Source organism: Dromiciops gliroides, chromosome 2 (genome assembly GCF_019393635.1).
Source record: "Dromiciops gliroides isolate mDroGli1 chromosome 2, mDroGli1.pri, whole genome shotgun sequence".
Classification (NCBI taxonomy): domain Eukaryota; kingdom Metazoa; phylum Chordata; class Mammalia; order Microbiotheria; family Microbiotheriidae; genus Dromiciops; species Dromiciops gliroides.
Genome location: NC_057862.1, coordinates 160,954,933 through 160,979,989, shown reverse-complemented (window position 1 = coordinate 160,979,989; position 25,057 = coordinate 160,954,933). Strand labels below are relative to the sequence as shown.

General features: G+C 36.0%; 1 protein-coding gene across 1 annotated transcript in view; it reads left to right on the top strand.

The window, feature by feature from the left end:
• The window catches only part of TCF12 (transcription factor 12), a 420,600-nt gene that overhangs the window by 359,232 nt on the left and 36,311 nt on the right, over positions 1 to 25,057 (top strand). The window contains 5 exon segments of the mRNA XM_043982756.1: positions 12,778 to 12,883; positions 14,016 to 14,155; positions 14,614 to 14,758; positions 15,092 to 15,156; positions 22,260 to 22,338. Of these exon segments, the coding sequence (XP_043838691.1) occupies positions 12,778 to 12,883; positions 14,016 to 14,155; positions 14,614 to 14,758; positions 15,092 to 15,156; positions 22,260 to 22,338 (535 nt within the window).

The following is a 25,057-nucleotide window of genomic DNA, read 5'->3' as shown; positions in this document are numbered from 1 at the left end:
TAATAAGAAATTGTAAATTATAATATTCCAAATAGCTGTTCAGCTTTTGTGGGGAGTAGCTCTTTAAAGCATAGGTCAGTTATGATGAGATAGATTTGCCACTTTTCTTTCCCCTAAAAAATTCTCAAGTAGCATATGACTGGGAGGAGGGGGAGTAAAGAGCACTAGTCAAAAGTACTGATCTCTCTCTTTGGCATCTGTGTTAAGGCCTCCTTGGATTCTGCCTGTATTTGTTTGCAAACTTTTTGTTGAGGTTTATTGATAGATGGTAATCATACTAAGTATCCTCAAACTCTTTAAAAAGTGTGTATATTCAAGCTGCCCAGATAAGCCAAGTAACGGTGGGGAAGAGTAGGGGGAGGGGAGGTAATATAAGTGAAATGACTTGATCTCTATTTCATTTCCTTGCCAGCTGTCTTTCAAATGTGAAATGATTTCTCTTTTATGTCTGATCCTAAATGAAAACAGTCTGTTTGAAGATTTTATGTGAATATATAAAAAATATTAGAGTTAAGTAAAATTAACTGTATAATACCCCTAAAGCAATGAGAATATGACTTACATCGAGTTTTGGTTTTATTCTTTCTAGAGCACAGCTCACCCTATTACAACATTTCTCTTTGTTCTACAGCCGGGGAAAAAAAAAAAAAGCTTTGATCTTATTAAGTATTTCCAGGCTTAGAGTAGATGGCATGGCTGGTATCATAGAAGAGTATGGTCTGAAAATTGATAGCATGTGCCTGTTACAGGTCAGAGGTGACTTTTATGTTCTTGAAGAATGAATAAATAGATGATAAATTATGCTAGTCATCTAAATCTTAAGACCTTATTTTCTTTTTTGTTTTTTGAAATGAACCTCTGTCCTGGCATTGTTTGTTACTTGCTAACTTGTCTCCCCCCCCCCCCCAAAAAAAAAAAGATTAAGGAAAGTGAGTAATAATTAATCGTTATTCTAATATTATATAAATATCTCATTGTATAAAGAACGTGAATTTGTCCATTATATTTTTAATATTAAAAACTATACTTTTTATGTTAATAATTTTCATCTGTTAAATTCCCTCTCCAGTGAATGGAACTGCATTATAATGAGTCAGTCAAATCCATATACCAAAATTAAGGTGTCTCATTTATTTTATTTCATTTTACATTTACTGGGTTATCATCATATAAGGCTATGTTTTGAAACAGTTAAGTTTTGTTTTGTTTTGTTTTGTTTTACTCCCTGTTACAAAGTATACATACCTGGGAGAGAGGGGGAGAAAGAGCACCCATGTTCTCAAAATGCCTTGCTCTTAAAGTGTAACTATAGAAAATACACTAGACTCATACATTTAAATTTGTTTTTAGGCAACTATATTGAATAGATCATAAGCAAATAAAGATTGATCCAAAAATGTCTTCCTTCCCAAGATTTATTAGTTAAGACTGTGTGGTAGGTAGTGTAATCCTCCATAGGTAACAAGCTCAAGATTATGTCCGTATAAAAGAAAAACAAAAGTAAAAAATTAACCTGACTCATTCTGATGCTAAAGGAATCAGTGTTCGGTATCATAATGTATAATTCACTATGTGTAAAGTAAAATGGTCTTTTCTATAATTTTTTCATCAAGCTATAAAATACTGTGTGTCTTTGATCAATATAGAACCTGTAGTATTTGTGCACCTAAAGTACATCTTTGCTTAGATTTAAAAGGGCAAGCCACATGTCACTAATGAAGGAGAGTTTGAAAGAAGCCTAGTTTCTAAAGAACTATATGTATGTTCGTTTTTCTCTTGTTAATGTCAAGAAAATGGCTATTTGGATAAACAGCAGTGAAGAAAGTGGGAAGGAGAATTGTTAAGAAGGGGAATCCTGATTTTTTTCCTCTGTAAGATTCAGTATTGTGATCTGATGATAAGGCCTTAATTTCCCAGATCTTGAACTAAAGAAATTACAAAGTGTTTGAGGCACAAAGAGAATGTTGAGTAGAAAAACAATGCCTTTTGAATTGCATCAGGTGGTTATTTTAGTCTTGTGGGGGGAAAAACACAGAAAAGGTTAGATATGATCAAATTGTAATAATCTTCCAAGGAACAAGACAGATTTCCATCTACTTCTACTCCTTTTCCAAGGACCTTTACAAAGTGTCAGTGTTTCTATTTCTATGGATTTCTTAAATATTTGTTGACTTGGAAGTTTTTGTAAAGGTTTGCTTTCTAGAGGTAAGGAGGCAACATTACGGGCATGGGGCTGCAGCCTGTACAAAAAAACACAGACACAGAAGAGGGAAGGTTTTAAAATTTATTTCTTACATCTTAAAAAGATTAAAAACAATTTTGCTAAAGTTGTAGAAATGTCGTGTCAAATAACTAATTGCTTTGCATGGGATTAAAGTTCCAAGTATGAATTTTTTAAATTAAAAGTTTATGTTCTCAATTTTGGCTTTCCCCTTTAAAGCTGAGCACAAAGTTTAGTATTCATCTTTATAGGAAAAGTTATTTCATGCTTTTATCATAACACTGAAGAACTTGTCTACCTTTTGATACAGTTCAACTTTTAAATTAAATATCATACAAAGAATTATCCATTTTCTTATGTTGTCTTCAGCAGTGTTGGATTCATTTCAAGGGAGAGCGTAAGATGTTGTCATTGCTCATGGGAGAAGTGGTAGGCCATGTTGGATGGAAGGAGATTCCCAATGTAGGCAAGGCTCAGTTTCGTAACTGAGTAAACAAAATTCCCTAGAAAAGGTCAAAACTTTATTGTGTACCATTTCCATTTTTGACACGGTGCTGTTAATAGTGCTTCATAAAGAAAAAGAAAAGATGAGGAAAGATCCAAGTATTTGGTATAAAGTATGTGTTTTTGTGCATGATGCCAACACTTCCATTTCACAAGGTACAAACTGAAGTGTGACAAATTCAAAGAATATTCTCAATCCATTTTCGTTAAAAAATTAAACATTTGAAGCTTTGAAAACTCTAAACTTGGAATTTTATGCACACATACAGTTAAATACCCATGTAGAGGACTCATTGGTAAGTTTGTTCACATATAGAAGTTAATATTCTTCAGAAAACTGGTTCAGGTGAGGAAAAAATTTGGCAAATACTGGCTCATACAGTTTGTTTTTCATATATGGAGCAAGTAGCTTAAAATTTCATTCTAAAAACATCCAAGATTTTTCTTTTGTGCAATTTCCTTTTTCATTTTTAAAATCAATGTTACTATTTGGAGAAATGATTTTATAAACCTCTTTCTGCTTCCCTGTAGAATTTTGCTTCAGCTTTTGTTATTAGACTAGTTAACCCTGAAAGAAGTAAATTAACGAGTTAGATTTGTTCATAACTACATACTGTCCCCAACAGGGTCAAAGCTAACATTTTAAAGTTAGGACAAACTTGGTATGACCTTTTGTTTCTTGGTCATCCAAGAAATCTCTAAGGAAAGGCTGCTGAAGACATTGAATGACAAAAAATTTAGCATTAGTTGGCTGATTTTTTGTTTGGTCCCAACATCTTCCTCCTCTCCCTTTATCCCTCCCCTTTCCCCAAAATATAACTGACTTAAGTGAATAAAACCTCATAGTTTTCTTTTCTTGACTCAACTGGGTTCAATTGCCAGTGTATTGAACTACACACAGTCTCTGCTAGGAGGGTATGTTGTCAACAGTGTACTTTATTAATGTTTCAGAGTGAAGGTTATGTTCGTTTCCATGGGCCCGTGAAAACAATGAAGGCGGGGATCAGGTGCTATAGTGGTGGATCTATATTTCTTAAAAATGTAGGTGGCCAAAGAGTGACACTCACTGATTTGTGTAGTTTATCACCTCAGTAAACATGTGTTTGAAAGCTAGTTCCCTAGAAATTCCATAGGTTATAAATCTCAGACTGGAAACTGAGATTACTACTGAAATAAAAAAAATCAGACATAGCAATTGAGCTATGGACATTTACATAAAATTAAAGTTAATAGTAAAAATCTGCTTGCCTTAACTAAAAGGAATTTTTTTCACCATAAAATAATTGCAGTAATCACTTAGATAAGGTTTGAGATACAGGCATAGCAAGAAAAAAATGCAGATTTTATTTAGCTTCCTACTTTAAAAACCAGGTTCTTTTTGTAGTTACTGTAAGAGTGAAATTTGATCTGATCTTAAAATTATTGGGGAAGGACGTGGGTTCTTTTATATAGAAAATTATTTAAAAAGAAAAATTTCAAAATATCAATATTAACTTATGCAGATATTCCATGAAGTTTTTTCATGTGGATATAGTATAAAAAGTGTTTATCACATTAAAACAATAGCTTGTAATATCCATATGCTAAGAAGGATTTACATGATGGTACCTTATGTTCTTCAGGTTGGTGATGCTATATTTTTTAAGTGCCTAAATAAATGTTTCCCCCATTGGGTTTAGAAAATGGAAACTAACATTTATTGGAAAGACCTTAGTGGTAGCTTGTGACCCTTTATGATAAATTTAAATTGTGTCATTGTTTTTATGTTAGATTAAATTTTAAATTATTTTAGATTTTTGTTTCTCCCGTTATGTTAAAAAGTGTACAGTTCTCGCTAGGTTTAAGTTTCTTTTTTTTAATATGTCGAAAATAGCTTGTTTGTGCTGGGGGAAAAGGATAGGGCTAAAAAAAGGGGTGGACTCACCAATTTTTTTGAAATTGAGAATTTTGCCAAATTACTTAAAATTTTAAATTCCAATCCAATCATATTTATAGAATTAATATTAATTTTCAAATTGCATATCACCTTTCCCCCCAAAAGTATTTGGTATTTGGTAATACATTGCCAGTATGATTAATGATATTAGCATCATATTTATTTATGCCCTTTATGGTTTACCTTGCTTTCTTATATATGGATAAAAATCACTAAATAAGAATTTTTCCTACTTGATTACATATTACACTCCTACATACAAATGATAAGTTTTTGATCTTCAATCAACAATAGAAATATGTTTATAATATCATGTGTGCAGTTGAATATACATATATATAGTAATTTCTAATATAATTTCCATAGGCCAGTCAATTACTTTTTTTAAAAAAATTTATTTGATCAAGTAGCTAGTTATAATTTTTGTTCTTGGGCAGTACTTTTCAGATACTGCTTTAAAATGAACAGTGGGAAAAGGCATCTAGTTTTTCTAAGTTTTTGAGGACTACTACATAATTGCACATTAAGACTTATGTTTTGAATTCATGGAACCCAGTGCTTAATTTCTGATTTATTATATAGCATTTGATTTTGTTTTTAGTGACTTGGATTTGTTTAGTTTGGGTTTTTTTTTTGGTTGGGGGGGAATTTTAGATCTATTAATTAAAAGTTTTTATGATTCAGGTAAAATATAAAACTGTAGGTATCATGATTATGCTCAGGCCTTCTTGAGCATAAGCAATGAAGTTTACTTTTAAAACATTATTGACATTAAATAGCTTCATAATGGTTTTTTAAATTACATTGATGTTGTGTCAAACACAAAATTCCAAAGCTCACCTAGAGTTTCCAGTTGTTGGAAGTCAAGGTTAGTATTAGATCATTTGGAATGGTCACTTTATATTAATGAATTTGCATACATTATAGTATATAATGACCTTGGAAGTTGATAAGGCCTGCTATTTCTGGCTATTCTGTTTAAGGATCTGGTTCAGTTCCAAATCTGAGGCTCTCTGCATAGGAAAATATTTTTAAAGCCTCGGAAGAACTAGTTGTGTAATAAAACCAATATGTTCAGAAAAAAAGATAAATTATCTACGGAGAGCCAGTTGGAAGTCATCCTCTCTTCTAGGCAGGTGAAGCTATCCAGAAAGTGTTGTTGTCTGGTCTGTTGTTGATTCCTGTTTTCTTAGGCCATAAAATCTTATGGGAATCCTATTGTTTTTCCTGAAATAAAATATATAGCCTAAAAGTTCTGGAGTTCAGGAAGTAGACAGAGACTTCAAATAAACCCTAGGAGTCTTGAGTCATCTAAAACATGCCCTTCTGGGAGCAAGTGATTTAACCTTTTGGAACCTCAGTTTCTTCATCTGTAAAGTCCATGATCACATGTGTGGTTATTGAGAGAAAATTCTCTCTTCATTTCCCATTAGTTGGAGGAACCCCTCACAGCCATTAGATTTGGGTGTGAGTGCTTTTGGAAATTAAGAAGTCAGTATCTTCCCTTATGTAGCCCTGGCTACCAATCTCAGTAACTAGCAAAAAATGTATTCCTTTTAGGCAAGGGCCTGTAGGTCTTTGGATCTTTCTTTCCTTAGCAATTATGAAAGGATTATCATACATAGAAGTCAAACACTTTGAAACCAGGAGCAGAGTATAACAGTATCACCAAAGCAAAGCAAAGTGGTCCACCTATCTACTAAATCTAAGCCTGTTCATATAGTCAAACTGGAAACTTAAGGGAGAAAAAATATTGGTCTTTGCCAGAATGGTTCAAATTGGCTGTATGAACTGACTCATTCCATGGATAATTGTGTAATCATTGCAGAGAATAACTGTGAATATTCAGCCTGGAATTACAGTATCCTTCCTGGAGCAATAACAGCTTGCAGCCTGGGAAAAACCCCAGTTAGGATATTTTTGTGGGTATGTTCTCTTTGGCCAGACCCAAGAGAGGGATTTGTCAGATTTCCAACCTTTTCCTCTCTCTGGAGTTGACCCTGTGGTTCAGTTCATCAGATATACCCCCACCAGCATTTTTCCCAAAGTCATTCTTACCCTTTAGGAAGAAAGTAAGTCCTATTCTAACCCATAGTGGAGATCCTAGTGACTTTGAACTGGTCATTTTGAAATGGGGGCTGTAGCCTTCTGGAAATAGGCTAAATAATCATTAGATTTTGAGCTCCTCAAGATTGTGCCCTTCTTTGTAGCTGAGTATTTATCACAGGGTTTGGCAAACAGTAAGTACTTAATAAATTGACTAAGTATATAACATATGCCAGGGTATGAGTAGTTTAAAGAGTATTGAACTTTAAATATATAGGATCATTGGATTAGGAATTGAAAGGGACATTAGGCATCATCCAGCTGATGCCCAGAGTTGCATGAGTTGTTGGTCTCCCATGTCTAGAATGTACTTCCTACTGATGTCCACTTCATGGAATGTCTAGATTCACTCCAAGCCCAATTTAGGTGTCACTTCTACATAAGGCTTTTCCTGATTTCCCCTCCTGCCCAAGCCCATTTATTAATACCTTCTCTCTTTTGAAATTACTTTATATATACCCTTTATTTAATTATTTGCCTATTTTAGTGATACTCTCCTACTCCACATTGATTGTAAGCTCATTGCAGGCAGGGGACCATTTTATTTTTGTCTTTGTTTCCTCACTGCCTTACACACAGTAGGCACTTTATAAATGTTTGCCAAATTGAATGAAGAGATTTGCCTGAGTTCACAAAGGTATAAAAAGTAGCAGAGCTAGCATTTGAACCAAGATTTTTTTTATTCCAAATCTTAGTGCCCTTTCATTAGACTGTGCTCAAGTTGCATTCATTGAATATTTGGGACTCTGGCTTTTCATCTCATCTCTGCCACTTACTAACTGTATGATCATTGATCGTATTACTTCTAGAAAGAGTAATTAACATTTGATGTCCCTACTTCCTTCTCACCCACTCACTTCTCAACCTTCTACAGTCTGGCTCCTGTCCCCACCATTCAACTGAAATTGGTTTCTCCCTATTTGCTAATTATCCATTAATTATCAAACCCATTAACCTTTTTCTCAGGTTATATCCTCTCTAACTTTTATGAAGCATTTATTCCAATTGACCACTTCCTTCTTGTAGTTTTTATTCCTTTAGCTTGTCCTCTTACTAAACTGTCAAGTCCTTTTCCATTTCCTTCCTTTCCCTGACTTGTCTTTTTTCTTTCTCCCCCTCCTTGAGTATATATCCACTTCAAGTTTCTGTCATTGGCACTCTTCTCTCTTTTCCAGTTTCATGGTTTCAATTAACACCATTATGGAGATGCCCCCAAATCTGTATAATTACCTTCAATCTAGTCTCACACTTCTATATTACTGCTGAGATGTAACATTGACAACCTAAACTTAGAATGTCCGAAAAATCATCTCCCCAAAGATCTGCTACTCATCATAACTCTCTATCTCTGTTGATGACACCATCATCCTTCCAATCTTCCAGGCTTTATTCCTCAGAGCCATCTATCTTCTCTCTTCCTTATCCACCATAACCTATCAGTTTCCAAATCCTGCTGATTTCTACCTCCGCATCATTTCTTACATCAGTCCTCTCCCTTCTACCCTCTGCCAAGTTCCTCATCACTTTCTGCTTAGGCTACTCTATTAGCTTCTTTTTTTGTTTGTTTGTTTGTTTGGGTTTTTTTTAGTGAGGCAATTGGGGTTAAGTGACTTGCCCAGGGTCACACAGCTGGTAAGTGTTAAGTGTCTGAGGCCGGATTTGAACTCAGGTACTCCTGACTCCAGGGCCGGTGGCCTATCCACTGCGCCACCTAGCTGCCCCTCTATTAGCTTCTTAATAGACTTCCTTACCACCAGTCTTTCCTCTCACCAGTCCTTTCTTTGCATGCCTACAAAAATATTAATCCTGATTCAAAACGTCACTGTTCTGCTCATAAACCTTGAATGGCTCCCCATTGTCACTGGGATAGCATACAAACTTTTCACTTGAATTTAAAGTTATTTACAACAAGCAGAAGAGCTTTGAAAAGAATGTGTCAAATTATATATTTAAAGCAAGCAGTACATAATAAAGATCAATGTTTTCATATGCCAGCCTCACTTTCCATTCTGTTTTGTCTATGGAAATGTGCTCACTTCCCTTCCTTTTCCCTCCCCTTCCTTTGCCTTCGCTTCTCTTCCCCTCTGTCTCTCATTTTTGTGTTAACTTGAGAAGTCATAATATTAACATTCTTTAGAAGCTAACTCCATTCTACCTGTCCAGCATCATTTCATCTTTATACCTTATACTCATACTAGATTATGACCAAATTAAACTAGCTATTCTCCTTCCTTCTCCCACCTCTGTGCATGTCTGGAAAATCCTTGTGTTTTTTACTGTCCTCCAAGTCCTAGTACAGGTGTTCTTCCTTTTATAAAGTCTTCCCTGAGCCCCTCTTGGAAAGTGTTCTTTCCCTCCTCGAATTTTCCTCCAATTCTTGTCTAGATCTCTTGTTTCCCTTGTGTATCTTACTTTTTTGTGTATATGTCTGATTCTCTACCATTAGACTATAAACTCCTTGAGGAAAGATACAATGTCATCTTTATAGTACCTTGATGTTAGGGAATACATAACTCTTTGTTCTGTTTATTATACTGTAATGAACTTAAAATCTCTGAGCCTAATTTTTCTCAACTTTGTAATGAACATGTGTCATATCTACCTCACATAATAATTTCGAGGATCAATTGAAATATGTATATAAAAAACAGGGGCAGCTAGATGGTGCAGTGGATAGAGCACCGGCCCTGAAGTCAGGGGTACCTGAGTTCAAATCCGGCCTCAGACACTTAACACTTACTAGCTGTGTGACCCTCGGCAAGTCACTTAATCCCAATTGCCTCACCAAAAAAAAAAACCAGATTGTAGGGGGCAGCTAGATGGCACAGTGGATAAAGCACCGGCCCTGGATTCAGGAGTACCTGAGTTCAAATCTGGCCTTATACACTTGACACTTACTAGCTGTGTGACCCTGGGTAAGTCACCTAACCCCCACTGCCCCACCAAAAAAAATTTTTTTAAATAAAAAACAGATTGTAAACTACACATAAGATATTAACTCTTTCTTGACTAACTGGATCCAACTAGATAACTTAATGAAATTCTTTGTATTTCTAAATAATGAAAGTTTCCCTTTAAGTTTCAATCAGAATTTGTATTGTAGAGTCTAGTCTAGACTCAGATATATGTGCAAACATATGCATACTTTCTTTTTTTCTTTTAGATTCTGTTTGTAGTAACACAAAATCAGACTTGTGATTTAAACTTATGATTAGGTCATTAACCAGGAGGGGGGGAAAGCTGGCATCCATGGGCAGGTGATCAGGTGACATAAGAGGCCTGGTTTTAATTTGTGGGCAGTACTGATTGTAACTGAAAGAGACTTGCTCTTTTTGTGGAATTGGCTGGCTGTTTCCCCACATCTGGAGTTAATAAAGTCCCTGAGACCACATCAGTTGTGTTTTGCCGCAAGAACTCTTTGATCTGAAAAATCTAGACTGGCACAGCTGCTGCTTCCTAACATTGCAGCTATGTTTTTGCAGGCTATAGTTAAGATACCAAAACAAGCAAAAAACTTTACAAAGTTATGTGCCCAAGCTAGTTCTTCTCTGTCACTGTTTGATGAGACCTCTTTGAGAACCACATATTTCATAACATCTTTTATCATGATAAAGTCTCAGACACATGTTTTTAGTACATTATATACTTGTAGTAGCTAAAGATTTTCTGAGTTTAGTTTGTATTTAGAGGACTCTGTAGAAAATGTCAGAGGCATAAAAGTTGAAAATGAAAATAACCTTTTACATGCATAGTATATATGGAACTAGTCTTGGAATCAGAAAGACCTGAATTCAAATCCTACTTCTAAAACTGACTGTGTGACCTTAGGAGCGTGACAACCTTTCTGGCCCTCATTTCCCTCCCCTTTGAAATGAGAGATTGGGATTTGGATTTGCTGACCTCCAAGGTCCCTTCCAGCTCTAAATCTATGAACTTGTGATCTTTTCATTGATAGTGAGTCTCGCACAGTGGATAGAGCACCGGCCCTGGAGTCAGGAGTACCTGAGTTCAAATCTGGCCTCAGACACTTAACACTTACTAGCTGTGTGACCCTGGGCAAGTCACTTAACCCCAATTGCCTCACTAAAAAAAATTTAAAAATAGATAGTGAGTCTCATTTATTTCTTGATATTTAATGTAGATTTCTATATTAATTTATGCAAATTTCTATATCTCAGCTGAATACTATTTAGCTTTATTTCCTTGTTCTTTATGACAGTGATAGATTAACCATTAACTTGATAACATATGCTTCTTTATTTGGCCCAATAGAAAATTTGTAAACTAGAAAAACCAATTTTAGCCTTTTTATATACTATCGTAAGCCTGAACATTTTAGTATTTGATAAGTAGAATATATCATTTATGGAGTCCGACAAATTGAATATGAGTAAAGTTGTTATATAGGGCAAAGAAGCGCAGATTTACTAAACTTAGTCAAACTTTGTGAGGTTTATTTTTCCACATGTGAAACTTAAAAACTACAAAAATGAGATTTCTCCATAATTATGAAAACATGAATGTTTCATTTCATTCCAATGTGTACTACAGATGGGGTTTAAGAATTTGGTGTATCATACTTCCAAATGAACAGGTGTATGTTTGCACCAAGACTTTTGGGACACCCAGTCAGAGGGCAATTTGGGGAAAATACCTACAAAGTCATACATTCTAAAGGCTGGAACTTCAGGGGTACTTAAAGCTGTACTTTCTACTTGCTTTAGAAAGAAACTGCATTTAAATGGCCAGAGATATTTTCTAGTCTCTTATACTAGTCTGGAGGCTGCAGATCTCTGTAGCCGCGTTAGCATAGTGTGCATTAAAAGATTCCTGCTTGGTTTATTTTATTTTTTGAAACCATTTTAGGTTCTATGTTAATGTTGTTGCACTCCCACAACATTTTGACATGTTTTTATTAACAATCTAATAGAAAATGGCCTTTTCAGCTCTAAATCTCTGATCCTGTAAAAATTCTCCCACTGAAATTAATGTGGGTCCTTCATATTGCAGTAAAATTTAATTTAACATTGTTACCAAAATAATACTTGTCAATGAAATCATTTCCCCTGCTCCTTACTAATCATCTCCTTGTTTTATGGGTAACCATCTCAGGAACATCCTACCTTTTTCCTGATTTATGTGTAGTCCATACATAATCTAAATTTTTTTAAAGCTTTTTTTTCCCTGTTTGATTTCAGCAGCTGCCATAAGGATAGTTTGATTATTAAGGATATTTGGCTGCCTAAATAGTTTCCAAAGTGATGAGAATGTTGGTCAGTTGCCAGTTCAAAATGTTCATACTGTGCTTATCTGAAGCAAAAGGTTTATCAAGGGAAACTGGTACTCCACCGACAAATCAAAATGAGTTGTTGGGGAGGAAGGGTGTTTGTTTATGTTGTTTTTTAAGCAGTGCCAGACTTGAAAGATGATTTGATATTGAAGCTTTAAAACCCCACAGCAGGATATAGACTGTACATTCTTTTTATGGCAACCCTATCAAGTTAAGGAAGTATCCGAGTGGATTGCACGATGCCCTAGGTGTTTAATTCTCAGTATTTACATGGGTCATTCACATTTTATCTAGTTTAATTAAATTGTAATTGTTTGGTATTTTAATGTTTACATCAGGAATTTGAATTTTATGAATCCAGTTTATCTTTTGGGCCATATTTAGTGAGGGTTTTATACTCTGTATTTTGTGCCACAAGACTGTGAGATTTGTTTTGTAAGCAAATTCAACATTTATGCCTTTATCCAACCACCTGGTTTAATTGGCACACTTTAAAGTGTGTTATGGGGATGCTCATGGTGTTCTGCTCTGGCAGTTTGCTAAAAACAAGCATTCAGACAGTGACCAAATTAAGCATTATTTTCCTGGACTTATGTACATGTTTTGGGAGGTTTGGGGACTCTTTTTTTTTTTTTTTTAGTCCTCAGTTCAGCTTTACCTAAGTGATATGCAGAGAGCATTTATTCATTTTTTAAAATTTTGTTGGTATTTAATTTTAAGGTATATGCACCATCCCCGAATTCGGATGATTTCAACCGAGAATCTCCTAGTTACCCATCACCCAAACCACCAACCAGTATGTTTGCTAGCACTTTCTTTATGCAAGGTAAGTACTGTTTAAAAACAAACATACAAAAACTTCAGTACTATCTTCTACACATTAACTGACACTTTGGGTTATAAAGTTTCAAGAAAAAAAAAAGCAGTTGCTATATGACTATGCAGGAAGTTTGATATAAATTATCTAGGTGTTTCTGAGTGAAATAAACTGTCCTTTGATTTAAAGGTTTTCCAGTGACATTAATTGCTGACTGCAATTTAGGTGGATTACCCGGCAGACCAGATGGGCAGTCATCCAGTCTTAGATTTGTAAGGGGCTTCAGAACAGCACATTGGAGTAATTGAGAAAAATGAGGAGAGGAATTCTTGATCATTCTGAAACCTGAATGGACAGCTTTTATTGACAACTAGTTCAATTTTTAATTACCTTTTACGCAAAGGATTTAGAGTTGTATCACACCTAGAATTACTAACATAAATGTGGTGCAAAGAGGAGAGAACAGGGTAAGACTTTGTAGGAGAAAAAAGGATTGCATTTCCTTTACTTCATGTCTAGCAAATCATTTTACTTGGTCTGATGTGGTTTTGGACTGTGGAAAGCACATGCTACATGTGAACAATAAATTACTATATACGGAGTTATTTGACTTTTATATTGGTAAGTGAAGTCACTACTGACACATTTTGGTTAGAGGCTGAATATAATATAGTAATTATCAGTTATTTAAGTCTTCTTGAAAAAAACTTTCCTTTCACTATGTTAAACTGTTTTAGATAGTATAAATTGCCTATTATGGATTAAGGATTTTTTCCATTCTGTATTTATGGCGACTGCCACTTACCCAAGCTTGCAAGCATCAACCTTTTCCCCCTGTAGTCTGGAATTTTATCACTTTTTCTTGATATGAATCTGGACTTTCTGAAGGTTTTTGTAATTAGCTCAAGTACTTGGTATTTTCTCAGCTGCCAGATTGTATTTCAACTGTTGAGACTAATTTCTTCTTTTTAAATATAGCAATGCAACATGAAGAAAGAAAAACTAGATGGAGAGTCTTATTACTGGCATGAGAAGAGTGAGGCGAAATCTAGAGAGAAAATTAATTTTTATATCATCATTAAAGTAAAAGTAGTTCAATTTCTTTGCTAAGAAGAAATTTTTGTTTCTCTCTTCTTTCTAGATGGGACCCACAATTCTTCTGACCTTTGGAGTTCATCAAATGGGATGAGCCAGCCTGGTTATGGTGGAATTCTGGGGACCTCCACTTCTCACATGTCACAATCCAGTAGTTACGGCAGTCTACATACACATGACCGCTTGGTAAGGCTATAACCAACAATTAAGGCACAGTAGCTTTCTGTTTCTTACTTGTATTTCTTTTAGGATTATAATTATAAAATTAGATTCTGTCAAAATGCTCAGATTTGGAATTCTTCTCTGCTTAACGCATTCTACATGTGCTTATAAGAAAGCAGCTCTAGGGGCAGCTAGGTGGTGCAGTGGATAGAGCACCGGCCCTGGATTCAGGAGGACCTGAGTTCAAATCCGGTCTCAGACACTTAACACTTACTAGCTGTGTGACCCTGGGCAAGTCACTTAACCCCAATTGCCTCACCAAAAAGAAAGAAAGAAAGCAGCCCTAACACAATTGGAGTTCCTCAGCTGCTAACTTGCAATGTTCTCTTTTTGACATATTGCAGTCGTTGTTTAACCATGTGTGCATGTTTATTCAGGAAGTGTAGCTGATGAGATCTTGTCTTTTTTCCCCTTTTTTCTAGAGTTATCCTCCACATTCAGTCTCACCAACAGATATAAATGCAAGTCTTCCTCCAATGTCTAGCTTCCATCGAGGCAGTACCAGCAGTTCACCTTATGTTGCTGCCTCACACACTCCTCCCATCAATGGATCAGATAACATTTTAGGTGAGCATTTTAAGGTTCAAAAATTATTAGGATCAAATTATTGGATTATCTGTGATCCTATACATCTTTTTTTTTTCAAGTGAGGAATTTTTTTTTCTTAATTTTCATTCATCAGCCCTAAAGTGGCTCAGAAGGAACCTATAAAATGACCATATTAAATATACCACAGACAGAATGTTTGTTGTACTAGTATGACAAATGTAGAATTACTAAACAGCATACCTCTGAAATAACTGTGCCCATTTACCTTGTTTATAAATGTCAGAGGCACATAAACTTACTTCAAAGTCTGAAAATAAACTCATGGTTCATTTTCCTACTCTTAATGTCCAGGAACCAGGGGGAATGCTGCTGGAAGCTCACAGACAGGTGACGCACTTGGCAAGGCTTTGGCATCTGTAAGTATTAACACTATTCAGTAGTGATTAGAGGTTATTAGGTTTGGGAGATTCTTTTGTCGACTGTATGTATCATATATAAAATGTGTTCCTTAGTTTCTAGACTTCCATATTAAACTTTCCACATGACAATTACACAATTCTTTATTAATCACCAGACTACATCTTGAATCTACAGTTGACACGTAAACTTAAATTATTCAAAAGTGTTTCTCTTTCCTCCTCTTTTTCTCCCCTTCTCTCTCCTCTTCCTCTCTTCTCTCTTTGTATGTGCATACTCATATATATACATGCATGTATGTATTTATATGTACACACGTATACTTTCATACATGTGTGCGTGTAACCTACATCTATACTTGTCTGCATGTATGTATATACATGTTTGTGTGACATACATGTATATATATCACATAAAGCAAGTTGCTATTTTTTTTTCATGAGAATTAGCCTTTTGACTTCATTTGAAACATTTGCTTCCTTTATATGTGGATAAGCTATAAGTAGATGGAGAATGAATTTGGACATTTTGCATCCAAGGCACAAATAAGAAAGATTAGTGGATCAGCTCATTCATAAAGGTTTAAAGTACATGCTCAGTGACCCATTAAAAGAGGTCGAATGGAACCAAGAAGGGTAACCCAGCTACTCCCTTCAGATCCAAAGAATAAAATGGATTTATAAGGATTTTTTTTTAAGGCAAAGTATTTTGCATATAAAAGAAAGGAAAAAACCAACAAGAGAAAGACTGTTTATCATTTCAGCTACAGTTGATCCAATCAGGAGATAAGGAAATGAGAACAACATCATAGATGCCAAATTTTTTTAAGAATTGATGCTAAAATGAGCAAAACTTTGTTTTGGGAAATTCATAATAAAATTACCATAGCATTATCCCCAAGAACTACTTTACATCCTACTGCTATCAGCATATTAATAATAAAGCACTGATTACGTCTCAGTGTCTGAATCATAGACAGTCGACCTGAAATCCTCTCTTTTCTCACTGCGAATTGGAAGGCAAGGGAGTCATCACTAACCCACAAGGAGCCTTACTTAACTCAATTCTTTGAGTAAGATACTTGTACTTCACAGCTCAGAAGATTCTTCCTGGGCTGCTTCCTCTTCTCATTTCCTTCTTTTCCTAGAAAATATGCTCTTACAGATCTTATAGGCTTGATCTCTTTCTGATACCAGTGCTCCTGTTGCCAAGTGGATCTGTTGATGTCCACATAGCAGGTGGAGTATTTCTTAATAGAACTAGTAGGGAAGCCACATGTATGGAGTCTCTGTAATCAGCATTGTGAAAACAAAACAGAGCAAAACTCTAGTAGCTGTATCCTTTTCAAATTAGTAGTAAATTGAGATTTTTTTGAGAACAGTTGCTGCTACCTTGTATTAACTCATAGGTTCCTTCTGAAAGGTGTGAGGTACTCAGGGGTTTTGTTAACCCCAAGCAGATGTAGCAGGACCAATAAGCATCGAATTTGTGATATCCTTCAGTCTTTTAAAATACTGTCTTGGGGCAGCTAGGTGGCGCAGTGGATAGAGCACCAGCCCTGGAGTCAGGAGTACCTGAGTTCAAATCCAGCCTCAGACACTTAACACTTACTAGCTGTGTGACCCTGGGCAAGTCACTTAACCTCAATTGCCTCACTAAATAAAATAAAATAAAATAAAATACTGTCTTGCTGGTTATAAGGAATGGCTCTCTGGAAAGAAGAACATATTGGGAAATGTAGTAGAGAAATCTATATTTTTCAAACTGCCTTCACATACATTGTCTCCCTTGAACCACACAATAGCACTGTGAAGTAGGAATATATAACTAGGGAATATAAAGTTTCATAGTCCATTTAAGTTCTCAGGAGAAATCTTGGCTTGTAAGCAAGCACAAGTTTCTGACGTGCTCATTGGTCCTCCAAGTGCATTTTCAGGTACCTCTAGGTCCTTGAGTACTTTCCCTTATTATGACTAGCACACTAGCCAAACCAGGTTGGCATTTGGAAAGAATTCCAAATTTACTATGAGTGGAAGCCAGGGAAGAAATGTTTAATCTAGTTAGTGGGTGGGCTTTGGTTGTCATGGAAACTTAGCTCTGTCATCCTATGTTGTTGCTTGGCAGGAGCAGCCAGGTCATTCCATAAATCATTTCTGTCATAGCTGATGGTGATGCATTCCATCTGCTCTATCACCGCATGCCATAGTCTGCACACTTCAAATCCCTTGCTTCAATCCATCTGCTGCCCTCCCTCTCTAGTCCCCCCCACCCCAGGAACACATTCTTTCCCAACCCCCACTACAGACTTACTTTTACAGCAAATAGATATGTTCTAACAACAACAACAACAACAACAACAACATTAAATTATCGAGGGAGAGTGTGAGTAGATAGTTAAGCATGTGAAGGAGGGGGGAAGGAAACTTAATGATTGTTACAGTGGAGAATCTGATAACACACCTCAAAATTTCCTTCTTGAGTATTACTCTTTATTTGGGAAAAGTGGACGTAGTCGGTCCAGAATGACATCATCTCAGAATTTTTAATTTTTTAGATTTTTAAATATTTAAAAGGAACATATGATTTTAAATATAGAAACTCCTATGTTATTGTTAAAAATCATTTCTAGTTCCCAAATTGTCTGTTGATGTACATCTTAGAAAGGCCTTTCATGTGTGAAACATCAGCGGGTACAACCTTTGTTCTTCAGTTTAGGTATTAAAGCACATGCAGAATACTGTGTGATTAAACATGTAAGGCCAGATAATACATTTGCAAAGGTTCTTTTATTTTAGGTTTAAGCCAGGATAATTGTGGTCTTAATCTCAGGGTAGCAAGAAAGAGAATTGTACATGAAAGTATTTACACAAAGTTCCCAAAGCCCTGTGGATTATGCATTAGTTTAGATAATGAACTAGTGTAGATAGAAAGAAAAGAAAATCTGGGTATTCGTGCCATTTCTAATGTGTTTCCCTGAACATTTGCCAGACAATAACCCTTTAAGATTGTGCCCATGGAGGGTTATATGGAGGAAGAAACATCTGGTTTATTTCAGTGCCTAATACCAAATCAAAACACTTGGTCTTTAATTTAGAGGAGATCAAACAGGAGGACTGTTTAACTTTGTTGATTATATCAGACCTCTTTGTGATAATTTATGTTTTGATTCCTACCTCAGAGCAAGAATAAATGTGTTTTTTGTGATCTTGATGGTTAAATGGCCAGTAGTCCCTAACAAAAGAAAAGAAAATTCAGGGAAGTTGACTTTTAAAAGTAATTCACGAAATAAGTTTCTTTGTTGCCTTTGACTCAATAACATTAGCATAACAAAGATTAACTGAAATGTGCACTGTAGTGTTTAAAAAATTGGGCTAACAGCTCGGAGGTTTGGCTCTGTGGGCTCTCCATTGTGTCCTTTTTGTCTAAGGCCCTTTTCATTAGACCCTGGCTTATTGGCACCCTGCTGATTGGAATGGACCATGACTGATAGGAGGAGGAGTCTCATTTGTTGCAGTAAAATGAGTCATGTTACCGTTTAAGCCTGGCAGAAGGTATCAGAGTTATTCATCATTGGTCATTTAACAGTACAGCAACCATGGATTGCATGCAGAATGAGCTCTTACTTTGTGTTTACGCCCTGGTTTCTAAATGACTTTTTTCCTCCCCCTCCCCTATTTTTAAAGTGCATGACTTTTTTCCCCTTTTCATTTAACTCCACTGTGAGATCTCTTTAAGACCAGAGATTCCAACAGAAAATGTATTGTTGATTTAGTCAAATTGGGTGAATGCTGTATTCCAAATGAAGCATTGTGTGTGTTGGATTTTTAAAAAGTAACACAAGTTCTACAAACTTGGGAAATCTTTGTCTGATATGGTGATAGCAGAGTATGGTGTGTCAAACCAAAGTTGAAGCAAATAGGCTGTAAGGTTTTAGAGTAAGCATGCTTGTTTTACATATTGTGTCATTATAGTCACATACAAATTTATTTCTGTACATTTATAGAAACAACATGGAACAAAAGAAGGTAATGCATCTTGCCAAGTTGTCTGTAAACTCAAGAAACACATTGCTAATAAACCTGTATGTATCATCACCTTAGTCTTGATGTGGGGGGTGGCAAAGGAGATGATAATTGGAGGAAAGTTTTTGTTGTGGAAATGGAAAAGCTAGGTGACAAACACACCATAAATGATTTTTCCCCCTTAATGATAAATTTGCGTTACCCTTTTCCTCCTCTGCGAATGCAGTCATTAGGGAAAAAGGGGAGAGAGTTTACACATATTTTGCATAGAGCCGAACGAACAGTTTTGCTCAGTCATTGAAAGATAGTAATCCTCATTGTCACTCAGTTTTGCCTGTTCCTCTGAAGTGTAACCTCTTCCTTCTTTGAGATAAAGGAGCTGTCACCAGCTGTTGACATGCTATGGGAATCATTTGGTTGCAGTAGAGAGGAAATCAAGGAAATTGAGGGTTGACAGTCCACTTCCACCCTTGAAGGCCCATATCTGCCAAATAGAGTGATATTGGCAGCTTAATGTGTTAGGAACAATTCCTGAGTACAGTCAAGCCTCACTCCAACACTTCTCAAGGCTTATGCCATGGAACTGCCCCAAAACCATTCCCCAGTCTTTCTGGTTTTTTGGTAACTAACTCCTAACTGTATGGTTTACATGACCAAATCACTGTATACTGAATTATATATATATTTTAATCAGAGTGTGGTATAGCAGCAATCTAATGTATTTGTCTAGCATATCATATAAGTTGGATTTAGATTAGTCCAAGGGTTGAAGCTCAGTACCTGCTACCAGCTAGCTACCTCCCTCCCTCTTACCCCCCACCAAAATGCTTAAGGAACTTTTTAGGCAGTACTGGGGTTTTTTTGTTTGGGATTTTGTTGTTGCTGTTCTTGTAATTTTTGTTTGGGGTTTTTGTGTTTGGGGTTGTTTTTTGGTTTGGGTTTTTGTTTTTTTTTTTTGGCAATATCTCTTTAAGGGGCTTGTGAAATGAAAAGGACATTTGCTATTGATCCATTTTACACATAAGCACATGAAAGCTTAGTATGCTGGCCAAATTTTTAACAGTGGCAGAATTAAGTGGACCTCAAGTTTTTCTCCTGCTTCTTTCAGTTGGCATGCCACCAAATCAGCCGTTCAAATAGCTTCAAGAATGCCATCATCCTAAAAAAACAGTTTTGGATCCTAGTCATAGGGTATTTTATAAAAGTAAGCATCAATCAGTAAGCATTTATCAAATGCCTACAGAATGCCAGGCACTGAGGATATGAAGGAAGGCATCGGAGACATAGAAGAAATGTTACTTGACATTTACCTTTCTTTAAAGCTTTGTCTGGTTTCACTTAAACCATAAGCCTATGTTGATTTGCATAGTTGAACTAGATCACATATGTACAAAAGCCACTAGGAATCAGAGTGTGACCACCAGCTAATTTTCACAGATGTCACCCAATAACTCTCAGAGGGCAACAACTTGAAGTTAATTCTAGGCAACAATGGAATAGTAATAGTGACTATGGAGAAAATTTCTACCTCCCCATCACCAGTTTCCCTGTTAGTCCTCTGAGCTTCTGCTCTTTACATGCTTTCCAAATTGACTTTCTAGTTTCTAATCATTCAGTGATGATATTTTAAAACTGTGTGCTTGTAATGACAATTTGGTAACATAAAAATGTGGTGCCTTTTAATGAGTTACATGTACTTTTATAGTGAATTTAAGTAAACTGGAAGTTGCGCCATGTTTTGTTTTTTACATAAGTCCTCAGGCTTGTTAGTAGTGGCTTGTAAAATTACTGAGTATGCATTTCTTTACAGAAAAATTGCATTATCTTAAACTTGTATTAATTAGTTTGAGGACTCCTACCTTTAGACAACATATCAGTTCCAAAATTGAATCTTCTAGGACTTACTATTTTAGTAGAAGCTTTGTGGGTGACATCATTCAAGACTGAATCCTTTCTATTAGGAACAACTTTATAACCACAAAGAGTTGTTCACTTGAAGACATTCAGGGAACAGCAACTTGCTCCCAGCAGTGGGCCAATTTGCAATAAGCTGGTTACATGCACACTTGTGAGAGTAATTTGTTGTATCCATTATGGGCACAGGATTGGCCCAGAAGAGGCCCTTGGTGCCTCAATTGGGAGAATTTGTGAAATGTCTGTGGTTGATTAGGTAACCTTTAAGGAAGTGCTTCAACTATTTCTATTGGCATACAAAGTCACTATAATGTAATATAACTGCTTTTTTTCTTAATAAACATTCCATAACTTATACATCCAGAGGCATGTTGTTAACCTCAAAATAGTCACCTTATGAAGCTATTTCAGTAATGATATCATTGCTCAAAAGATTTTTAGAACATCTTTTGTAGATTTGCCTTCTGAACCTTTTAACTACCCACAAAGATAACTTTTTTTTCTTTCTGAGGACACATTTGATTTTTGGAAAATTGCCCAAAGTCATTTGGAACCAAGTCTAGTGAACACTGTTGGTGATCAAATAGGATACTGCCATTTCTAATCAAAAGAAGCTTTTAGCTATAAAGTAATGAGTCTTGTTTTCTTGTGGTGGATTATACATGATCTCTGAAGAAGATACTTCTAAGGAGAGGGATTGTGAAAATATTTTGAGCATTATAAGCTTCATAAGGTGAATACTTTAAAGGACAACAGTCATTCATGTGTATATATTTATGTTCTGGCATATTTTCCCTATCTTTCTGTCTTCTTAATCTTATTATAGTACATTCAAATCTTGTATTTTAATGGTCATTTCAAGAACTATTCATTATATTCACATAATTTGAAATAACAAAGAAAGCAAACAAGGTTCTCCAAGCTTACAACAGAAATCATACAATGCTTTTTGATTGTTCATATAAAAAATTGAGGCCCCACAAACACTGAATGTTTCTCAAGTCTTTGACATAATAAAGTTATGCTAGGATTGATGAACCATTTTTTTACACCAGGTTAGCTTCAGAAATGGCAACTGAAGATTTTAAAAAAGTAATCTAATCAGTAGTTTAATTTTTTCCTCTTCTGTCAAATGTTGATAAATAAATTTATTTTCATTTTGTTAGATTTATTCTCCTGACCATACCAGCAGTAGTTTCCCCTCAAATCCATCAACGCCAGTTGGATCACCATCACCTCTTACAGGTATGCTAGATTTTGCTTTCTTATTGGATAACATAAATGTTGCTATTATTTTATTTTGAGTGGTAGTGGACTTTTTTTCTTTCCTGACATTAAACTATGATTTTTTTTAAAATGTGTGAAAAAGTTTGTACATCGATATACCTAGAAGAACAAGAGGAAAAAAAAAACATTTTAGTGACTTCTGGCTAATTTACTTTTTGTCGTTTCTTGTATAAGTTCATTAAATGACAGCAAAGCATATTATTGTTTGGTTGGAAAGAGAATCTATGAGAAGAGTAAAATCTCTTGTTTTAAGAGTTAAATACAGCTCGTGTTTTTCCTTGTGGTCCAGATTTACATTGCATTTTTATGAGCCCCCACGAACTTGACCATGGTTAGTTTTATTTCTTTTAATAGCATATCTTTATTTTTATCCCCCCTGAATCTCTATATGGTAACATCTATTCCACAGTTACTTTTCTATGTTTAACTTTAGTTTCATGTGTGAGCCCTTGTGTGAATGACTTACATGTAGTTAAACTTTAAAATATTTAGAGTAGGCAAAAAATGGGAGATAGCAATGTAGGGGGTTTTCTTTTTTTAAAAAACAAAACCACTTATTGCTAGTGGAGGTATATAAGCTGTTAAGATTTGCTTTTGCTTGTTGCCAAGTCATTAACACATTAATTAAAAGTATGAGCAAAAATTTCTCAAGACATTCATTATTGTTATAAATGGGGATTTTTACTTTCTTAATGAATAAACCAGAGCAATATTAAATCATTTATTGTAAGTTTAGGGTAAATTGTGAAATTTGAACTGTGCTGTACTTTCTTGACCAGTACTGTCAGAAAGTCAACAGGAGAGAAGCAAGAGTAGTTGAGTCTTATCTCAGGGAAGTAACTAGGCAACTCGGTAGTCAGGGCCACTGTCCCCAGTACTTCCTCCTACAACAATTGGACTGTGAATCCATTCAGTCATTCTGATCAAGCAATTAGCAGTGTCCAGTGTGGGCTTTTCAAGCCTTCTGCATTGTGGTCTTTCTGAAAATCAGGGCTTTTGGGCATAGGCATCTCCCATCACCTGTGCTTTGTGTAGGAGTGTTGCATGTCTGCTAAGAAGCATTCCAATGTGGAGATGATGAACTACTGGCAGCTGTTTACAGCTTTTAGCGGGTACTGCAGCTTTCTCAGACACTGTGGCCTCAGCTGTCTAGTAAAAGTTGAACAGCTGTTCCCCACATAGACAGAACTATGAAAGCCCCATTGACTTAAAGTTGTTGTTTAAAAGGGAGCTGGAATTACAGGCAGAATGATGTAACTTTAACCCTGTTCAGCCCCCGTGGCACAGTTTTGCTAAATTATCAATGTCATTTTTACCACAGCCTGTTTCCCTTTCTCATCTGATATACCCACATTAGCTCCTACTAAATATGTTCATTTTCCCCACACACACATACCCTACCCCACCCCCCTTTCTTGGACAGTCATCTACAAAAGCTGCCTTTTTGTTTTAATTAGCACTGAGTAGAAAACCAGGCAGCAGAAAAGCTGGCCTTGCTTCTGAAAGTCTGGGATCAAAGGGCCTATCAATGAAATGAGAGAATCATGCCCTCTATTTACATTTCTTAAAATAATGGTTCAAAATAAAAACTTGAGTCATTTCCACTCCCCCCCCCATATTTCTTTCATATTTAATGTTACTTTCTTTTCCCCTCTGATTTGGCTGATTAATGATATCTATGGACTGGGAGAGAATACCTGAGCAGCTGCTTTTAAGTAGTTGTTTTATTTTCTATAATAGCTGAAAAATTCATGTTGAATTCTGTAATGAAGGGATTAATAGGTTTCTTCTTTGATTCAGCAGTCACATTGAAAGAAAAAAAAAATGTCTTGTATATCCTTGTTCTGCTGAGATAGCAAATCAGAGCTTCTAGGTTTATGCAGGTGCATATTTCCCTCCCCTTCCCTGTCCCTTTCCCCTCAGCATCACTCCCACCCCCCCCCCACCTTTAAAACAACAAAGCAAAAATAGAAAGAAGAGGAAAAGGAGTAAAAGCAGTTTGTCACAAAGCATTTCCAGCAGGGGAAAAAAAAAGGCAAATCAGAATTCCTTATCAATGTGACGCACCACATGAAATGTGGAAACTGCATTCCCTCTATGGAAGGGCGCTGGCCTCTTATCATCTCGGAGGGAAAATCCATCCCCTTTAGTCTCCCACTGTGGTGTTTAATCTCTAGACCAGCCTCCACAAACAACAGAGGAATATGAGGGAGTATAGACAGGAGCAGAAGTGTACTCCCCCCTTTCCAAGTTGGCTTTCTTGTTTAAACCCAGAAAGCCAAGCTTTTGCTCTCTTCCTTCTTTGCATGTTCCCTGGGAACTTTCCAAATTATGGAAGATTCTTCCACCTGGAAAAAGTCCTTACCAACAGGCTTCTTGGAGGTAATTTTGTGTTTGGGAAAAGACAATTAAAAAAAATAAAGAAAGCAGGTGTTTTCTTAGATGGCTTGGAAGTGAAACAGGGGGGGGGGGATTGCTATTTGCTATGCCCTAAAACTTTTCAGTTTTACACCAAATAATCTCAACCCTCCCAGCAAAACAATAGTCGACAGAGAAGGCAACATAGTCAGGTTCTCAGAAGTAGTTAGGTGGGAGATGGAGGAGGGGAGCAGGGTTTCCCTTATTAGTTATAGAATTATATCCTAGTCTTCCTTTTGATGTCATGTGAGAACAGGGA